Source organism: Syngnathus floridae, unplaced genomic scaffold (genome assembly GCF_059516105.1).
Source record: "Syngnathus floridae isolate MCC-2025c unplaced genomic scaffold, RoL_Sflo_1.0 HiC_scaffold_25, whole genome shotgun sequence".
Classification (NCBI taxonomy): domain Eukaryota; kingdom Metazoa; phylum Chordata; class Actinopteri; order Syngnathiformes; family Syngnathidae; genus Syngnathus; species Syngnathus floridae.
Genome location: NW_028284054.1, coordinates 598,538 through 619,457, shown reverse-complemented (window position 1 = coordinate 619,457; position 20,920 = coordinate 598,538). Strand labels below are relative to the sequence as shown.

General features: G+C 48.6%; 2 protein-coding genes across 4 annotated transcripts; both read left to right on the top strand.

The window, feature by feature from the left end:
- Nucleotides 1–846: 846 nt before the first annotated feature.
- On the top strand, nucleotides 847–2,161 carry LOC148378826 (janus kinase and microtubule-interacting protein 3-like). Of its 2 annotated transcripts, XM_088367704.1 has the most exons (3): nucleotides 945–976; nucleotides 1,053–1,420; nucleotides 1,500–2,161. In XM_088367704.1, the coding sequence occupies exons 2-3, from the start codon at nucleotides 1,208–1,210 to the stop codon at nucleotides 1,614–1,616; spliced, it is 330 nt and encodes a 109-aa protein (XP_088223830.1). In that variant the 5' UTR covers nucleotides 945–976; nucleotides 1,053–1,207; the 3' UTR covers nucleotides 1,617–2,161. The 2 variants fall into 2 exon arrangements, with proteins under 2 accessions (XP_088223829.1, XP_088223830.1); XM_088367703.1 differs by having other exon boundaries at nucleotides 847–1,420.
- Nucleotides 2,162–18,522: 16,361 nt separating this feature from the next.
- On the top strand, nucleotides 18,523–19,837 carry LOC148378825 (janus kinase and microtubule-interacting protein 3-like). Of its 2 annotated transcripts, XM_088367706.1 has the most exons (3): nucleotides 18,621–18,652; nucleotides 18,729–19,096; nucleotides 19,176–19,837. In XM_088367706.1, the coding sequence occupies exons 2-3, from the start codon at nucleotides 18,884–18,886 to the stop codon at nucleotides 19,290–19,292; spliced, it is 330 nt and encodes a 109-aa protein (XP_088223832.1). In that variant the 5' UTR covers nucleotides 18,621–18,652; nucleotides 18,729–18,883; the 3' UTR covers nucleotides 19,293–19,837. The 2 variants fall into 2 exon arrangements, with proteins under 2 accessions (XP_088223831.1, XP_088223832.1); XM_088367705.1 differs by having other exon boundaries at nucleotides 18,523–19,096.
- The last annotated feature ends 1,083 nt before the right edge of the window (nucleotides 19,838–20,920 follow it).

The following is a 20,920-nucleotide window of genomic DNA, read 5'->3' as shown; positions in this document are numbered from 1 at the left end:
TTTTCCAGTCAACCAAAGAATTTGTGGATGAAAATGACACAACATTCCAAAGCTGTCCACGCGTTTGTCTCTTCTAGAATGTCAAGTGGGTGGAGGAGAAGCAGCTGCTGCGTCAGAGCAATCAGCAGTTGGCCGAAAAGGTGACGGAAAGAAAGGCGCTGGGCGGAGTCGCTTGGCGTCACACCCGTCGGGAAGCCCCGCAGATGAGGTCTGACTGTCTTTTCAGGTCAGGCGGATGGAGGCGGAAGAAGCGCGTCTGAAAGAGCACATCCAGGATATCCGAGACCAAAACGAACTGCTTGAGTTCCGCATCCTGGAGCTGGAGGTGGGAAGACTCGCACAAGCGTGTTGAGGCCAGAGATGTGACGGACGGACGGACGGACGGACGGACGGACGGACGGACGGATGCATGCCTCTGCCTTTCAGGAGAGGGAGTGGCGCTCCCCCGTCTTGAAGTTTCTGCAAGTCCGTTTCCCAGACGGCCTCAGCCCTTTGCAGATCTACTGCGAGGCCGAGGGCGTGAGCGTACGTAAGGCGTCCCTCGCAACCCTAACCTTAACCCGAGGTCCCAGAACACCTTACATTGCTCCTTGCGCCTTTCCCCCGGACATCGTCATCAGTGATCTGATGAAGAAGCTGGACATCCTGGGCTATAACGCCGTAAGTGTATGTCGAACTCCTTATGTTCGCACTCCACGAGACTCGGCGGCTCAAATGTGACTTTTGGAAGGCTTTGCGCTGAAAGAAGCTTGTTGACGCTGTGCCTTTGGGCTCTTGCAGAATCTCACCAACGAGGAGCAGGTGGTCGTGATTCACGCCAGGACCCTTCTCACCCTAGCCGAGAAGGTAACGCGCACGTCCACGCACGCTCTCGCATTCTGCTTATGTGACAGCAGCCTTTCCTCAGTGGTTAGAATACATCAAAGTGACCAAGTCAGCACTTCAACAGAAGATGTTGGACATTGAAAGTGAGAAGGTAGACAGACACGCGACATCAGCCAAGGGGAACTCCGGCAATGTGCCCCAACAATTCTGACCTTGAGCTGTGCTAGGATATGTTCTGCAAGCAGAAGGGCTACCTGGATGAAGAGTTGGACTTCAGGAAGTGTTCCATGGACCAGGCTCATAAGGTAAGCCGCCCTCAAATCTCCCGCCGGACCACTGATGGACGAGGATTGCGGCCCAGAGGATCCTGGAGCTGGAGGCCATGTTGTACGAGGCGCTACCGCAGCGGGACTGCCCCGCCACGGACGGCGAAAAAGCCAGCCACGCTGGCGTGAATGACGTGCTGACGGCGGATCAGAGAGAAGAGCTTAGGAGCGCCGTGGACCAATGGAAGCGAGCCCTGATGTGCGAGTTGAGGGAGCGCGACGCTTGCATCCTCCAAGAGAGAATGGATCTGCTGCACAGCGCGCAACAGGTAAGGGCCCAAAGCCAGCCCGGCACTTACTTGCACGCTTACTGGCTTTTGAATGCCACTTTCCATTTGTCCGTCCTAGAGGAACAAAGAGCTGAAAGAATTCATCGAAGCTCAGAAGAGACAAATCAAACAATTGGAGGAGAAGTTTCTGTTTCTCTTTCTATTCTTCTCCTTGGCCTTCATTCTGTGGCCCTAACACCAGCTGGTGAGTGAGCTCCAGCGGCACCGCACTCGACACCTCCGATACACTGCCAGCCGGTCTCAGACGTTGGCAGACGCTCCGATGCCAACGTATACCCCCCGCCACGGTGACAGAGGCACCGCGTCACACCGGCGCTCATCCAATCAGAAGGCAGGAAAAGCAAATTCACATGCAGGGCACTTTTGAACCAGAAGAGAGCGCCACAAAAAACGGTTGTTGCCCCAAACGCGCACTAAAAAGGGTCAGAATAACAAGAGTCCCACTGGCCAGCCGGGGCCACCCGTCCAGCTGTTTCTTCAGGGGGGAAAAAAATTGGAGTCACCGGTGAGTACATTTTGCATTTAGCTCTGCTTTTCTGCTTCTGTCTTCAAGTGTGTGGCATCCTGCGATCAAAGATTCAGCCAACCCCAAAGCGGTTGACCTCAACGTCCCACCACCATGCCTACCAGAGCAGGTGACGTGATGCTTTGGACATCCTTCCGTCTCAGATGCCCAAAAGTACTCTTTGCCACATCTGCGGCAATACGGTGTCTTTTCAAAGGTGCAAATAAATCCAGCGTGGGCGGAACACGCACGTCTTCGGTTTTTCCCGCTTTGTTTGTGTGACAGCTGTTGTGAAAATTTTATACAAATAAAGTTGTATAGTACAGGTTTGGCCAAGCCGCAACTCCCGAACCGCATGCGGCTCTTTTATGTTCATATCAACATTTGTGTGTGTGTGTGTGTGTGTGTGTGTGGGGGGGGGGGGGTTGTGCGTGTTGGCTTCACTTGAGTTCAATTTGGTATTTTGGTCAAAAGCGCATGTGGTGAAATTCCACAAAGTAGGATGGGCAAACACATTTCTTTAAACTATGAGTGTCAATTGGGCTCTTGAAATGGCAGGGAAAAGATGCACAGCAAAACGAAAATACGTAGATGAACACAGGACGTTTTAATCAGAGTGGGAAAGTTTCTATTTTTTGTTGAACGTGATGGCAAACCATTCTGCCTGATATGTCAGACCTCAGCGCATTTCAAAGATTCAAATCTTCAGCGCCATGCACTTAAGCTCACTCCATGCTAACATTGATCAGGCGTCGAACCCGCAACATCATGCTTAAGAGGTGGCCATGCTAACCAGTGCGCCATTATGTCAACGCATAATAACTGTAAGTCTACTGATCAAAACAGCGGTTACTACATGACGTCGCTACGTCGTGGTCACGTGACGCAGACAAGACGTCAATGGACGTGGGCAGAGTTAACTTGTTTAAAAGGGAGTGGGCAGAAGAAATATTTAATTTATTTAAATCTATTTTGAGTGCACACCATTATGCCAATGCATAACAACTGTAAATCTACTAAACAAAACAGCGGTTGCTATATCGTCTGCCACGTCGTGGTCACGTGACGCGGACGTGACGTCGACGCCTACTTTACATCCCACCGATCACAGGACCCCTCGGCTGCATAACCGTGCCCCCTTCCCAACCAATCGGATTTGCTATACGCGAAAACGACGCCAATGGAAAGAGCTTCCGCCCAAATTTAAATCCGTGGGCGTGGCTCGCAGCAGGAAGTAGGAAAATGGCGGCGATGTTGACAAAGACACAGCGGATGGTAACATACGACTAACAAGAGAAATATTTTTATTTTCTGCTTGCAACTGGACCGTCCAGAGCGTACACGGTAAGTACAACTCATCGTTTTTAAAAAGAAGTACTTTTGTTGCCCTGAAAAGCGAGTGAGCGTGGCGTTTGTGGGGGACGTCGAATTTCGACGATTCTTTCTGGTCAACGGTTGTAAATGATTGTGTTGATTAAAAAAGAAAACTATGTAACTCTACTTTTAACTGCCGTTTCAGATAGATTTGGAATTGCATCACATCCAATTTTGCCTGGGAACAAACAGATTAAATAAATCTTAGTTTTGAATAAGCCACTCCTTCTCAAACAAGTAAACTCTGCCCATTTTGCGCAGTAGATGTTCTGTTAATATCTAGTATTTATACAAAGTCATAATTTAAATTGCTTTCAACCTTCATTCATCGGTTCAACCAACATTACTCGCTCTTATTACCAACTTGTATTGATTTAACTAAGCGTTTAATACTTCCTATCAGGTCTCAAATCGAGATTTGGCAAAATACAATTTCAGCAAATCCAATTTTGCCAGGGAACAAAAATAGATTAAATAAACTAAATAAGTCCTCTTCCCATTAAATAAATCAGAAAAGTCTGTCTTGTAACCAGTCCTCTTCAAACAAGTAAAGTCTGCCCATTTTGTGCCGTAGATTTTGTGTCTATGCCTAGTATTTAAACAAAATCATAATTTAAACGACTTCTTTCCTTCATTCACTTTGGAAATTTGGAATTGCAGCAAATCGAATTTTGCCAGGGAACAAAAATAGATCAATTAAACTAAATACGTTTTCTTCCCATTAAATGAATTAAAAAAGTCTGTCTCGTAACCAGTCCTTTTCAAACAAGTAAAGTCTGCCCATTTTGTGCCGTCGATTTTGTGTTTATGCCTAGTATTTATACAAAATCATAATTTAAAGGACTTCATTCCTTCATTCACTTTGGAAATTTGGAATTGCAGCACATCAAATTTTGCCTGGGAAGAAAAGTAGATTAAATAAATTTAATAAGTCTTACTACTTCCCATTAAATAAATTAAATACGTCTTACTTGTTTCCACTCCTTTTCAAAACAGTAGTTTAAAACGAGGGCCCTTCACTCAATCTTTAACCTCAACCCCGCACGTTGTGTTGTATCTGTGAATCTTGGTTGTGGCCAAATGATAGTTTTCTTTCATTCGTTTAGGTTCCAAGAAAACTTGATGTAACTCTACTTTTAACTGCCGTTTCAGATAAGCGGGTATTACGTCGCAGTCATGTGCCGCGGATATGACGTAATTGCCCGAACCTCCGCCAAAATTCAAATCTGTTGGCGCGATGGCCGTGAGCCGCTGAGCAGCGACGATTATCAACAGAAATATCTTTATTTTCTGCTTGCAACTGGACCGTCTAGAGCGTACACGGTAAGTAACACTCATTGTGTTTAAGGAGATTTACGTTTGTAATAGCAGAAGTGTAGCCGCGTTGCGTTGTACGTGTGAAAATTGGTCGAGGCGAAATGTTAATGTTTAATTTCATTCCTTTAGGTTCCACGGTGTTTGTTGGCTGCAAGTTTTCCACTGCAAGAAGAGGCTCGTATCATTGACCAGGAGCGAGCTACAATGGTGAGTAGCCATAACATTTATGTTAAACACTTCCTATTTCATGTCTAACAGTACTTGATTTAACAAATAACCATAAATAAATACAGTGTGGGCACTGAAGTTAACATATGTGATTATACTGCCTAATCTGTCACAGAGTAGATTGTTGCAAAGTAATATAAGATCCAAAGTTGTAATTCAGAATAGTTTTCAAAAGAAGGCCATTAGAATTATATACAAGTACGATTACCCTTAACATAACAACAAGCTATTAATTAAATCACAAATTCTTCAATTCAAAGATTTGGTAGATTATCAGACAAATAATGTCTAACAGTAATTGATTTAACACATCACGATAAGTAGATTGAGTGTGGGCACTCTCAAGTTAACATATATGATTATACTGCCTAATCTGTTACAGAGTATGTTGTTGCCAAGTAATGTAGAATAGATCCAAAGTAGTAATCCAGAATAGTTTTGAAGAGGCCATTAGAATAATAAACAAATCTGATTACCTTGAACATAATAACAAGCTAAGTGTTTAATATGTCCTATGAAGTCAAAATTGGGCACCATCATGTGGTGAAATTTGGAAATGCATCACATCCAATTTTGCCTGGGAACAAACAGATTAAATAAATCTTAGTTTTGAATAAGCCACTCCTTCTCAAACAAGTAAACTCTGCCCATTTCGCGCAGTAGATGTTCTGTTGATATCTAGTATTTATACAAAGTCATAATTTAAATTGCTTTCAACCTTCATTCATCGGTTCAACCAACATTACTCGCTCTTATTACCAACTTGTATTGATTTAACTAAGCGTTTAATACTTCCTATCAGGTCTCAAGTCAAGATTTGGCAAAATACAATTTCAGCAAATCCAATTTTGCCAGGGAACAAAAATAGATTAAATAAACTAAATAAGTCTTCTTCCCATTAAATAAATCAGAAAAGTCTGTCTTGTAACCAGTCCTCTTCAAACAAGTAAAGTCTGCCCATTTTGTGCCGTAGATTTTGTGTCTATGCCTAGTATTTAAACAAAATCATAATTTAAACGACTTCTTTCCTTCATTCACTTTGGAAATTTGGAATTGCAGCAAATCGAATTTTGCCAGGGAACAAAAATAGATCAATTAAACTAAATAAGTCTTCTTCCCATTAAATAAATTAAAAAAGTCTGTCTTGTAACCAGTCCTTTTCAAACAAGTAAAGTCTGCCCATTTTGTGCCGTCAATTTTGTGTTAATGCCTAGTATTTATACAAAATCATAATTTAAAGGACTTCATTCCTTCATTCACTTTGGAAATTTGGAATTGCAGCACATCAAATTTTGCCTGGGAAGAAAAGTAGATTAAATAAATTTAATAAGTCTTACTAGTTCCCATTAAATAAATTAAATACGTCTTACTTGTTCCCACTCCTTTTCAAAAAAGTAGTTTAAAACGAGGTCCCTTCACTCAACCTTTAACCCTATTTATTCACCTTCTAGGCTAAGTGTTAAAGGCTAAGTGTTAGAGGCTAAAAGCCAGAGGCTAGGCGCCAGAGGCGAGTTTTTGTGGGCTGAAGTTTTAGTGGGGTTAGTGTGAATACAATCCAAAAGAATACAACAGAATACAATACAATAGAATATAATACATAGATTAAATTCAATAGCTCTTACTACTTCCCATTAAATAAATTAAATACGTCTTACTTGTTCCCAATCCTTTTCAAAAAAGTAGTTTAAAACGAGGGCCCTTCACTCAACCTTTAACCTCAACCCCGCACGTCACATTGTGTTGTATCTGTGAATGTCTGTTGTGGCCAAATGATAGTTTTCTTTCATTCGTTTAGGTTCCACGGTGTTTGTTGGCTATGTTTTCCACTGTCAGAAGGATGAAAATACAAAGTACAACGCTTGGACGTGGGCGAAGACGTCACCGGTGAGTCCTTCCTTCCTATTTATTTACCTTCTAGGTGCTAAAGGCTAAGTGTTAGAGGCTAAGTGTTAGAGGCTAAGTGTTAAAGGCAACACAATACGAACAACACAACACAATACGAACAACTCAACACAATATGAACAACACAATATGAAACACACAACACAATACGAACAACACAACACAATACGAACAACACAACACAATACGAACAACACAACACATTACGAACAACACAACACAATACGAAAAACACAACGATACTGCACTGAACAACACGATACCGCAATGAACAACACGATACCGCACTAAACAACACGATACCGCACTGAACAACACCATGCCGCACTGAACACCATGCCACACTGAACAACACCATGCCGCACTGAACAACATTATGCCGCACTGAACAACACCATGCCGCACTGAACAACACCATCCCGCACTGAACAACACCATGCCGCACTGAACAACACCATTCCGCACTGAACAACACCATGCCGCACTGAACAACATTATGCCGCACTGAACAACACCATGCCGCACTGAACAACACCATGCCGCACTGAACAACATTATGCCGCACTGAACAACACCATGCCGCACTGAACAACACCATCCCGCACTGAACAACACCATGCCGCATTGAACAACACCATGCCGCACTGAACAACACCATCCTGCACTGAACAACACCATGCCGCATTGAACAACACCATGCCGCACTGAACAACACCATCCTGCACTGAACAACACCATGCCGCACTGAACAACACCATGCCGCACTGAACAACACCATGCCGCACTGAACAACATTATGCCGCACTGAACAACACCATGCCGCACTGAACAACACCATGCCGCACTGAACAACACCATGCCGCATTGAACAACACCATGCCGCATTGAACAACACCATGCCGCACTGAACAACACCATCCTGCACTGAACAACACCATGCCGCATTGAACAACACCATGCCGCACTGAACAACACCATCCTGCACTGAACAACACCATCCCGCACTGAACAACACCATCCCGCATTGAACAACACCATCCTGCACTGAACAACACCATGCCGCACTGAACAACACCATGCCGCACTGAACAACACCATTCCGCACTGAACAACACCATGCCGCACTGAACAACACCATCCTGCACTGAACAACACCATCCCGCACTGAACAACACCATGCCGCATTGAACAACACCATGCCGCACTGAACAACACCATCCTGCACTGAACAACACCATGCCGCACTGAACAACATCATGCCGCACTGAACAACACCATGCCGCACTGAACAACACCATGCCGCACTGAACAACATTATGCCGCACTGAACAACATTATGTCGCACTGAACAACACCATGCCGCACTGAACAACACCATGCTGCACTGAACAACATTATGCCGCACTGAACAACACCATGCCGCACTGAACAACACCATCCCGCACTGAACAACACCATGCCGCATTGAACAACACCATGCCGCACTGAACAACACCATGCTGCACTGAACAACATTATGCTGCACTGAACAACACGATCCTGCATTGAACAACACCATGCCGCACTAAACAACATCATCCTGCACTGAACAACACCATGCCGCACTGAACAACACCATGCCGCACTGAACAACACCATGCCACAATGAACAACACCATCCAGCACTGAACAACACCATGCCGCATTGAACAACACCATGCCGCACTGAACAACACCATCCTGCACTGAACAACACCACCCCGCACTGAACAACACGATCCCGCATTGAACAACACCATGCCGCATTGAACAACACCATGCCGCATTGAACAACACCATGCCGCACTGAACAACACCATGCCGCAATGAACAACACCATCCCGCACTGAACAACACCATGCCGCACGGAACAACACCATGCCGCACTGAACAACACCATCCCGCACTGAACAACACCATGCCGCATTGAACAACACCATGCCGCACTGAACAACCCCATCCTGCACTGAACAACACCTACCCGCACTGAACAACACCATGCCGCACTGAACAACATTATGCCGCACTGAACAACACCATGCCGCACTGAACAACACCATGCCGCACTGAACAACACCATGCCGCACTGAACAACACCATGCCGCAATGAACAACACCATCCCGCACTGAACAACACCATGCCGCATTGAACAACACCATGCCGCACTGAACAACACCATCCTGCACTGAACAACACCACCCCGCACTGTACAACACCATCCCGCATTGAACAACACCATCCCGCACTGAACACCATGCCGCACTGAACAACACCATGCCGCACTGAACAACACCATGCCGCACTGAACAACACCATGCCGCACTGAACAACACCATGCCGCACTGAACAACACCATGCCACAATGAACAACACCATCCAGCACTGAACAACACCATCCAGCACTGAACAACACCATGCCGCACTGAACAACACCATCCTGCACTGAACAACACCACCCCGCACTGAACAACACGATCCCGCATTGAACAACACCATGCCGCATTGAACAACACCATGCCGCACTGAACAACACCATGCCGCACTGAACAACACCATGCTGCACTGAACAACACTATGCTGCACTGAACAACACCATGCCGCACTGAACAACACCATCCTGCACTGAACAACACCTACCCGCACTGAACAACACCATGCCGCACTGAACAACATTATGCCGCACTGAACAACACCATGCCGCACTGAACAACACCATGCCGCACTGAACAACACCATGCCGCACTGAACAACACCATGCCGCAATGAACAACACCATCCCGCAATGAACAACACCATGCCGCATTGAACAACACCATGCCGCACTGAACAACACCATCCTGCACTGAACAACACCACCCCGCACTGTACAACACGATCCCGCATTGAACAACACCATCCCGCACTGAACAACACCATGCCGCACTGAACAACACCATTCCGCACTGAACAACACCATGCCGCACTGAACAACACCATGCCGCACTGAACAACACCATGCCGCACTGAACAACACCATGCCGCACTGAACAACATTGTGCCGCACTGAACAACACCATGCCGCACTGAACAACACCATCCCGCACTGAACAACACCATGCCGCATTGAACAACACCATGCCGCACTGAGCAACACCATCCTGCACTGAACAACACCATCCCGCACTGAACAACACCATGCCGCACTGAACAACATTATGGCGCACTGAACAACATTATGCTGCACTGAACAACACCATGCCGCACTGAACAACACCATGCCGCACTGAACAACACCATGCCGCACTGAACAACATTATGCCGCACTGAACAACATTATGCCGCACTGAACAACACCATGCCGCACTGAACAACACCATGCCGCACTGAACAACACCATGCCGCACTGAACAACACGACGTCGCACTGAACAACACGACGCCGCACAGAACAACACGACGCCGCACAGAATAACACAACACCGCACAGAACAACACAATACCGCACAAACAGTTTTAGATAATATTACGTCGCAGTCATGTGACGCGGACATGACGTCAATAGGCGGAACTCACGGCAAAATTATACTCCGTGGGCGTGGCTTGCAACAGGAAGTAGGAAAGCGGCAATTCTGGCAAACAAGACACAGCGGTTAGTAACACGATGACTAACAAGGCAAATATTTTTGTTTTCAGCTTGCAACTTGACCGTCTAGAGCGTACAAGGTAATTACAACTGTTTTTTTTGAGCCCTGAAAAGCGAGGGAGTTTGGCGTTTGGGAGGAACGTCGAACTCGGCGTCTGCTTCCAGCCACAGACGCCAAATTTCGACGATTATTTCGACTGGTCAACGGTTGTAAATTATTGCGTTGACTAAAAACTTTATTTAACTCTACTCTTAACTTTGCCGTTTCAGATATGCGGGTATTACACCGCGGAAATGACGTCAATAGGCTGAACTCTCGCCAAAATTCAAATCTGTGGGCGCAATGGCCTTGAGCGAGACACCGGATACAAACACGACGATTATCAACAGAAATATCTTTATTTTCTGCTTGCAAGTGGACCGTCTAGAGCGTACACGGTAAGTACAACTCATTGTGTTTAAAAAGATTTACGTTTGTGTAGTTTGCGTTGCGTTGTATCTGTGAATGTTGGTTGAGGCTAAATGTTAATGTTTAATTTCATTCCTTTAGGTTCCACGGTGTTTGTTGGCTGTATGTTTTCCACTGCAAGAAGAGGCTCGTATCATTGACCAGCAGGAGCTACAATGGTGAGTACCCCTTTCGTCTTCCATTTATGTTAAACACTTCCTATTTCATGTCTAACAGTACTCGATTTAACAAATAACCATAAATAAATACAGTGTGGGCAGTCAAGTTAACATATGTGATTATCCTGCCTAATATGTTTATCACAAATATGTCACTAATCACTAATATGTTTATTTGTTTATCACAACACCTTTGGACCTTCAGCAATCGATTATTTCCCTTCATCTACAGAGAGACAGAACGATGGTGTCTTAAACATCTCATTCATTTCACCAAATAACTTCACGCAGGTGGATAACGGCCGTCTCGGTCACGCTATGTTGCGTGATGCAGTTTTGAAGAACCAAATGCATTTATTCAATGAATAAGTCAAGCTAGTTCTATGTTTATGATGTTGTAAGTTACGGTACCGATTGAAGTTGAGTTCGAAGCCAGTGGAAAACAGCGCTGCGTTTGTGCTCTCCAGGTACAAATGTTGTGATCTCTGACTGACGACCGGGCGAGACTCGAGTAAGAGATGTCCAAACGAGCTCCGGCAGGGCGGGCCAAGGCGGAGCGAACGGACGCCCTTCAGGCCGCCAATGACGAGCTGAGAACCAAACTGATGGACGTCCAGTTAGAACTTCAGCAGGAGAAGAACAAGGTGAAAACCTCAACAGACAGACACTGCCTGCCTCCCTGCCTGCCTCCCTGCCTGCCTCCCTCCCTCCCTCCCAGATTTCCCGATGTAGATTAGACATGCGTGTGCCATGACTGTGTCAGCCTACATCAACAAATGCACCGAGGACGTCAGCACCACTAAGAATATCATCACCCGGGGCAACCAACGACCCTGGATGACTGAGGAGGTACGTCAAACGCTACGAGCGCGGAACTCTGCCTTCAAGTCTGGCGACAAGGAGACACTGAGGACAGCGAGAGCCAACTTGAACCGTGCCATCAGGATAGCGAAGCGAGACCACAGTCGAAAATTTCAGGATCGTTTCCACGACGTCAAAAACATCAGGAGTATGTGGCAAGGCATACGGGCGATTACAGACTACAACTCACCCTCCCCCCCCCCCCCCCCCCCCCCCCCGGTGGGTGTAGTTGATGCTGACTTTCTAAATGGTCTAAATAACTTCTTTGGGAGGTTCGAGGCACTAAACGGCACTCCAGCAGTTAAAACTGTCCCCCATCAGAAAGAGGAGGTACTCTGCCTTGACTCCGCCGATGTGTTGAAGACCCTGAGGAGAGTCAACCCCTGTAAGGCCCCTGGCCCCGACAACATTCCTGGGCGTGTGTTCAGGGAATGTGCAAGTCATCTGGCTGGGGTCATCACAGACATTTTTAACACCTCGCTGGGCCAAGCCACAGTGCCGGCGTGCTTTAAGACTGCCTCCATCATTCCGGTGCCGAAGAAACCTCAAATCACCTCATTTAATGATTACCGGCCTGTTGCACTGACTCCGGTTATGATGAAGTGCTTCGAAAGGCTGCTTAAAGGTCACATCGTTTCCAGACTCCCCCTATTATTTGACCCGTTCCAGTTTGCCGACCGGCAAAACCGCTCCACTCAGGACGCCATCTCCTCCGTTCTTCACCTGAGCCTGGCTCACCTGGAGGAGAAGAACACCCATGTGCGGATGCTGTTCCTGGACTTCAGCTCAGCGTTTAACACCATCATCCCACAGCATCTGGTAGGAAAATTGGAACACCTGGGCTTCAACACCCCCCTTCGCAACTGGCTGCTAGACTTCCTCACCAACAGACCTCAGTCAGTCCGGGTCGGACAGAACACCTCTGATGTCATCACCCTCAGCACAGGCTCCCCTCAGGGCTGCGTCCTGAGCCCCCTGCTGTTCACCCTGATGACACACGACTGCGTCCTCAGGTTCACCACCAATCACATCGTGAAGTCAGCAGACGACACAACGGTGGTGGGGCTCATCAGAGACAACAACGACCTGGACTACAGAGAAGAGGTGGAGCAGCTGGTGGGCTGGTGCAGAGAAAACAGCCTGATCCTGAATGAGGAGAAGATGAAGGAGATCGTCGTCGACTTCAGGAAAAAACAGCCTCACCACGCTCCACTGATCATCAACAGCTCAGCTGTGGAGGTGGTCAGCACCACCAAATTCCTGGGGGTCCACATCACAGAAGACCTCACCTGGACTATGAACACTACGGCACTGGTCAAGAGGGCACAGAAGCGCTTGTACTTCCTGCGGAGGATGAGGAGAGCCCACCTGCCCCCACCCATCATGAGGACGTTCTACAGGAGCACCATAGAGAGCATTCTGACAAGCTGTCTCTCTGTATGGTGTGGAGGCTGCACCGCCTCCGATTGGAAGAACGTGAGGAGAGTGGTGAGGACAGCAGAGAGGATCATAGGGGCTCCTCTTCCCTCCATTCAGGACATTTCATCTCAGCGCTGCATGTCCCGTGCCCGTAACATCATCAATGACCCATCACACCCCCACCATGGACTGTTCTCCCTGCTGCCCTCTGGGAAGAGGTTTGCAGCATCCGCTGCAGGTCCACCAGGTTCTGCAACAGCTTTTTCCCTGCTGTCATCAGACTGTTGAACACTAGAACTGTTGAGCTCTAAACTGAACTCTGCATCACACATTCACAGAACTGTACTTTATGACACTACGGACCTCTATCTTGCACTATCTCGCACTACCAACTTTACTGAACTTGTATAAACCCTTTAAATAGAAGTTTAATACATGGTTTAGCATTCCTCTGCACACTCTTGAATACTGTTTTGCCTACTTGCACTATTGCATAATTATCACTGCTGCACTTTATACTTATTTTTAATATATATATATATATATATATATATATATATAGTATATGTATATATATATATTTTCATAGGATATGTTACTTCTATTCAACTGCAATATCACTACTTTGTTGTAAGACGTATGCAACGGAATTTCGTTTTGTATGCACCATGTGCAGACAAGATGACAATAAAGTTTGTCTAAGTCTAAGTCTAAGTCATGTCAGGTCAGCTGTCTGGAGAGAGAGAGAAGTCAGGACCTGCGGGCGGAGCACCACCGTGCCACCGCCGCCATGACGGAACTCAAAAGCAAACTCCATGAGGAGAAGCAGAAAGAGTTAGCCATTACCAGGGAGACATTACTGCGGCAGCATGAAATGGAGCTGATGAGAGTGATCAAAATCAAAGATGGAGAGATCCAGCGACTGAATGCCTTGGTCTTCAGCCTGAGGGACGGCTCCATGGACAAGGTGATCCGCTCTATCCGTGTCTGACTATCCGCACGCCACGTCGGGCTTCGATGCGGCCGCTACCGTATTGTGTAGCTTGTCCCCAGTAAGCGTCGCGGCGCTCCGTTGCGGTCTCAACGGCCCGGTGTGGCGCAATGTCTGCTCAGGTGAGGAGGGGGGGCGCTTTGCTGGCGGAGGTGGAGGAGACGCGGCGGTGTCGGGAGACCGAGCGGTGTCGCCTCCACCAGGAGCGCGGAAGAAGCCCTGGCAGCGGCCCAGCAGGCCTGGCAGTCCCGAGCGGCCGAGCTCCGATCGGCTCATCACCAGCATCGGGAGGAGCTGAGCCGAACCAAGAGAGACTGCGAGAGGGAGATCCGCCGACTGGTAGGACTGATCAGATGCGCGGTGCGTGGCTATGTTCCCAATTTCGTTGTATACCTGCAGTGCAATGACACCTAAGGCATTCTATTCTATTCTATTTCACAAGAAGAAAATGTCCGGTTGCTCGCTTCGCTTTTGTCACAGCAAAGGTGTTCTAGTCGATTCAAGAAAAAAATTGGCCGGTTGCTCTCTTTGTTTTTGTCACAATTCTGGCAAATGAGTTTGCCCGCCTGCCTGAGCGCTCCCCGTTTGTACATCCAGACGGATGAGATCAAGCTGAAAGACAGAGCGGTTAGTGTTTTGGATGAAGCCCTGGGGCCGGCCACGTCCACCGCCTTCAGCTGCAGACTCAGGCTGCCGAGCAGCAGATCGCTGCCCTGAGGGATTCCCAAAGGGCGGGCCTAAACTACCCTGGAAGTGGGGTCAACGCCGCTACTAGCAATCCTCTTCATTGCGTAAGCCACCTCATCACACACTTGCAGTACGCATGACTTAGTTCGTTGCTGGAGGAAGGTAGCACAAAAACAGTTTTGAACTTTGAACGAGTGCTTGTGTGTGTGTGTTGCGGGGCGTTTTCAGTCTCAGGAGGATCGGGACACGCGACGGTTTCATCTGAAAATCGCTGAGCTCAGCGCAGTCATCAGGAAACTGGAGGATCGAAACGCCCTGCTTTCTGAAGAGCGCAATGAACTGGTAATTTATTGACGGCACGCTTGAAGGTTTGCGCTACGTTTGATGCGCGCCATCCAGCGAGGCACCCATTGCGCTTGCTTATTAGTTGAGCGGCGCGGCGAGTCGGTTGCCTGGTAGATGTCTTTTATTGGGAGCCAAAGCCACGATTCCGTTCAAACCGATGCAAAAGGAATGGATACGTTCTGGCCCGCGTGTTGTGCGTCTTTCACATCCCGCACTTCATGCTTGCAGCTAAAGCGACTGAGAGAAACAGAAAGCCAGTTTCTGCCACTCCTGTACAAAAACAAACGCCTGAGCAGGAAGAATGAAGAACTCTCGCTGGTGCTGTGCCGCCTTGAAAACAAAGTGCGCTTTGTCACCCAGGAGAACGAGGAGATGGCAAGCTTGGTAAGTCGACGCGGACAACGGCGGCGTGCCAACAGAGTCCACTGCATTTGTGTTCCACAGAGAAGGCCTAGTTCGCTCAATGACCTGGACCGCGGTTGCGGCCAGCAGGACGGTGAAATGGAGTTCCTTCAAGTTGTGGAGCAGCGGCACATCATCGACGACTTGTCCAAGGTCTTCAGGCAGGCGACTCGGTGCACGTACGGCAGCGCCGCGCTCGCTCGCTGTCGCCAGGAAACCTTTTCCGTCCAAAGCTTGGCCGGCGGCCGCCATCCAAAAAATTGGCCCCTTAAATTCCGACCTTTCAAGCAGGAGCATTGTGCGCACGCGTTTGAACACGCTTTAGACTTGTTTTGCCGTTTTCAGCAGCTCAAAGCTCCCGTTTTGTCAGCGCCTTTGCCACTCGCTGTGCGCTGAAAACGACGGACTTGCCCGGCTGCTCAGCCCGTCAACCATGAGCCGCGAGCGCGACGTCATTGTCCGTAGGCAGCTAGTGGCAAAATGCACCCTGTTAGAGTTGCGCTCGCTCCAACTTATTTTGCAAGAACCACACGGGAGACAAGTAAGTTCTTTTGGACACCTGCAGGTGGAGAGTCCATCCGTTGTACGAATGAAGTCTGACTCTCGGCTCCTGCACGAGCATTTTAATTAAGAGAAACAGGGTGGGTGTAAGAGTGGATTGAATAGAGGAAGCCCTTGACCTCTAGTCAAAACATAGCAAGGGGTGTTTTACGACTTTGTGTAGGAAGGGATAAGCGATAGGGATAAATAAGGGATAAATAATATTATTTATTACAGGTTGCAGTCAAAGTCAAAGCAACATAATGATACGATAAAGATAATCTGGAAAACCCTGACACACCCTGTAGTTGTCACTTTTGGAAAAGACGAGCGTCCCTCCAATCATCGCCGGTGACGTGTTTTTCAGGCTCTGGAGACAGGAGCTCATGTCAGAAATGTCATTGTGAGTCGCGTTTGTTTCTGCGCCGGAGCCATTCGTTCCCTTTGCATCCAAAGAATCTCAAAGGCGGATTATTTGTGTCGACAGGAGAGAGATTTGCTGCTACGATACCGACGTCGAGAATCTCTGAGGAGGAACAAAGCGTGAGGTCCTGCAAGGTGAGTCTGTTTGTTTGCGGCTGCTTGGTGTTGCGCAAGATGAAATGGCCTTTTTCTCGCTATCGTTCCTCTCGTCGATTCATCGTGAGGTGTCGCTTCAGTTTGTTCAGAGAGATGTTTGCTTCCGCGCCCGCAGGTCATCGAAACATTTTACGGCTACGACGAAGACGTGTTGGTGGACTCGGACGGATCGTCCTTGTCTTTTCACACCGACAGAACCCCCGACACGGAACCCGAAGAGGTAGCCCGCCATTTCTGCCAGCGTATTGGCACCAAACATTCCTCTTCAGCCTGGAATCGGACTCGTCTTTGCGTCGCGGGTGCTTTGTCGCCGGTCTGACTGATTCTGGTACTAGTGCTGTGTTGCATTGGTGTGTGCATGAAGAGGCGGAGCTTCGCTACCGCCAGCTGACGCAAGAATATCAAGCGCTGCAACGAGCCTACGCTCTGCTAGCCCAGACCAGCGAAGGGGACTACGACGCCGAGAAGGAGATCAAGGTGGCGCCCCTTTCCGCAACCCCCGGCCGGGTCGCAGCCTCCCCGTTCTCACCCAGCCTCGGGTGTTCTCTGGTCTGAAAGGAGGAGGAGGAGCCTCCCTCCTCCTCCTTTCAGACCAGAGAAAAGCTGATGGTAGAAATGGGTCACTATCAAAGCAGAGTAGCAGATCTGGAGTCAGCGCTGAAGCAACAAGGACAGGTAAGCTCATCAATGAGCACACCTTTTTCTCAGACAAAATAGCTACATTCTTCAGTCACTCATTCGTCTGGCATTACTGGACCAACCCCCCCCCCCCCCCCCCCCGAACGTGGCTGGGAAAATGCGGAGAAAAGCAAATGTCATTTTCCAGTCAACCAAAGAATTTGTGGATGAAAATGACACAACATTCCAAAGCTGTCCACGCGTTTGTCTCTTCTAGAATGTCAAGTGGGTGGAGGAGAAGCAGCTGCTGCGTCAGAGCAATCAGCAGTTGGCCGAAAAGGTGACGGAAAGAAAGGCGCTGGGCGGAGTCGCTTGGCGTCACACCCGTCGGGAAGCCCCGCAGATGAGGTCTGACTGTCTTTTCAGGTCAGGCGGATGGAGGCGGAAGAAGCGCGTCTGAAAGAGCACATCCAGGATATCCGAGACCAAAACGAACTGCTTGAGTTCCGCATCCTGGAGCTGGAGGTGGGAAGACTCGCACAAGCGTGTTGAGGCCAGAGATGTGACGGACGGACGGACGGACGGACGGACGGACGGACGGACGGATGCATGCCTCTGCCTTTCAGGAGAGGGAGTGGCGCTCCCCCGTCTTGAAGTTTCTGCAAGTCCGTTTCCCAGACGGCCTCAGCCCTTTGCAGATCTACTGCGAGGCCGAGGGCGTGAGCGTACGTAAGGCGTCCCTCGCAACCCTAACCTTAACCCGAGGTCCCAGAACACCTTACATTGCTCCTTGCGCCTTTCCCCCGGACATCGTCATCAGTGATCTGATGAAGAAGCTGGACATCCTGGGCTATAACGCCGTAAGTGTATGTCGAACTCCTTATGTTCGCACTCCACGAGACTCGGCGGCTCAAATGTGACTTTTGGAAGGCTTTGCGCTGAAAGAAGCTTGTTGACGCTGTGCCTTTGGGCTCTTGCAGAATCTCACCAACGAGGAGCAGGTGGTCGTGATTCACGCCAGGACCCTTCTCACCCTAGCCGAGAAGGTAACGCGCACGTCCACGCACGCTCTCGCATTCTGCTTATGTGACAGCAGCCTTTCCTCAGTGGTTAGAATACATCAAAGTGACCAAGTCAGCACTTCAACAGAAGATGTTGGACATTGAAAGTGAGAAGGTAGACAGACACGCGACATCAGCCAAGGGGAACTCCGGCAATGTGCCCCAACAATTCTGACCTTGAGCTGTGCTAGGATATGTTCTGCAAGCAGAAGGGCTACCTGGATGAAGAGTTGGACTTCAGGAAGTGTTCCATGGACCAGGCTCATAAGGTAAGCCGCCCTCAAATCTCCCGCCGGACCACTGATGGACGAGGATTGCGGCCCAGAGGATCCTGGAGCTGGAGGCCATGTTGTACGAGGCGCTACCGCAGCGGGACTGCCCCGCCACGGACGGCGAAAAAGCCAGCCACGCTGGCGTGAATGACGTGCTGACGGCGGATCAGAGAGAAGAGCTTAGGAGCGCCGTGGACCAATGGAAGCGAGCCCTGATGTGCGAGTTGAGGGAGCGCGACGCTTGCATCCTCCAAGAGAGAATGGATCTGCTGCACAGCGCGCAACAGGTAAGGGCCCAAAGCCAGCCCGGCACTTACTTGCACGCTTACTGGCTTTTGAATGCCACTTTCCATTTGTCCGTCCTAGAGGAACAAAGAGCTGAAAGAATTCATCGAAGCTCAGAAGAGACAAATCAAACAATTGGAGGAGAAGTTTCTGTTTCTCTTTCTATTCTTCTCCTTGGCCTTCATTCTGTGGCCCTAACACCAGCTGGTGAGTGAGCTCCAGCGGCACCGCACTCGACACCTCCGATACACTGCCAGCCGGTCTCAGACGTTGGCAGACGCTCCGATGCCAACGTATACCCCCCGCCACGGTGACAGAGGCACCGCGTCACACCGGCGCTCATCCAATCAGAAGGCAGGAAAAGCAAATTCACATGCAGGGCACTTTTGAACCAGAAGAGAGCGCCACAAAAAACGGTTGTTGCCCCAAACGCGCACTAAAAAGGGTCAGAATAACAAGAGTCCCACTGGCCAGCCGGGGCCACCCGTCCAGCTGTTTCTTCAGGGGGGAAAAAAATTGGAGTCACCGGTGAGTACATTTTGCATTTAGCTCTGCTTTTCTGCTTCTGTCTTCAAGTGTGTGGCATCCTGCGATCAAAGATTCAGCCAACCCCAAAGCGGTTGACCTCAACGTCCCACCACCATGCCTACCAGAGCAGGTGACGTGATGCTTTGGACATCCTTCCGTCTCAGATGCCCAAAAGTACTCTTTGCCACATCTGCGGCAATACGGTGTCTTTTCAAAGGTGCAAATAAATCCAGCGTGGGCGGAACACGCACGTCTTCGGTTTTTCCCGCTTTGTTTGTGTGACAGCTGTTGTGAAAATTTTATACAAATAAAGTTGTATAGTACAGGTTTGGCCAAGCCGCAACTCCCGAACCGCATGCGGCTCTTTTATGTTCATATCAACATTTGTGTGTGTGTGTGTGTGTGTGTGTGGGGGGGGGGGGGGGGTTGTGCGTGTTGGCTTCACTTGAGTTCAATTTGGTATTTTGGTCAAAAGCGCATGTGGTGAAATTCCACAAAGTAGGATGGGCAAACACATTTCTTTAAACTATGAGTGTCAATTGGGCTCTTGAAATGGCAGGGAAAAGATGCACAGCAAAACGAAAATACGTAGATGAACACAGGACGTTTTAATCAGAGTGGGAAAGTTTCTATTTTTTGTTGAACGTGATGGCAAACCATTCTGCCTGATATGTCAGACCTCAGCGCATTTCAAAGATTCAAATCTTCAGCGCCATGCACTTAAGCTCACTCCATGCTAACATTGATCAGGCGTCGAACCCGCAACATCATGCTTAAGAGGTGGCCATGCTAACCAGTGCGCCATTATGTCAACGCATAATAACTGTAAGTCTACTGATCAAAACAGCGGTTACTACATGACGTCGCTACGTCGTGGTCACGTGACGCAGACAAGACGTCAATGGACGTGGGCAGAGTTAACTTGTTTAAAAGGGAGTGGGCAGAAGAAATATTTAATTTATTTAAATCTATTTTGAGTGCACACCATTATGCCAATGCATAACAACTGTAAATCTACTAAACAAAACAGCGGTTGCTATATCGTCTGCCACGTCGTGGTCACGTGACGCGGACGTGACGTCGACGCCTACTTTACATCCCACCGATCACAGGACCCCTCGGCTGCATAACCGTGCCCCCTTCCCAACCAATCGGATTTGCTATACGCGAAAACGACGCCAATGGAAAGAGCTTCCGCCCAAATTTAAATCCGTGGGCGTGGCTCGCAGCAGGAAGTAGGAAAATGGCGGCGATGTTGACAAAGACACAGCGGATGGTAACATACGACTAACAAGAGA

Coding starts and splice junctions, on each gene's coding strand:
- LOC148378825 (XM_088367705.1), top strand. CDS start 18,884: ATGTTGTACGAGGCGCTACCGCAGCGGGACTGCCCCGCCACGGACGGC. Junction 19,097..19,175: donor TGCTGCACAGCGCGCAACAG/GTAAGGGCCCAA, acceptor TGTCCGTCCTAG/AGGAACAAAGAGCTGAAAGA.
- LOC148378826 (XM_088367703.1), top strand. CDS start 1,208: ATGTTGTACGAGGCGCTACCGCAGCGGGACTGCCCCGCCACGGACGGC. Junction 1,421..1,499: donor TGCTGCACAGCGCGCAACAG/GTAAGGGCCCAA, acceptor TGTCCGTCCTAG/AGGAACAAAGAGCTGAAAGA.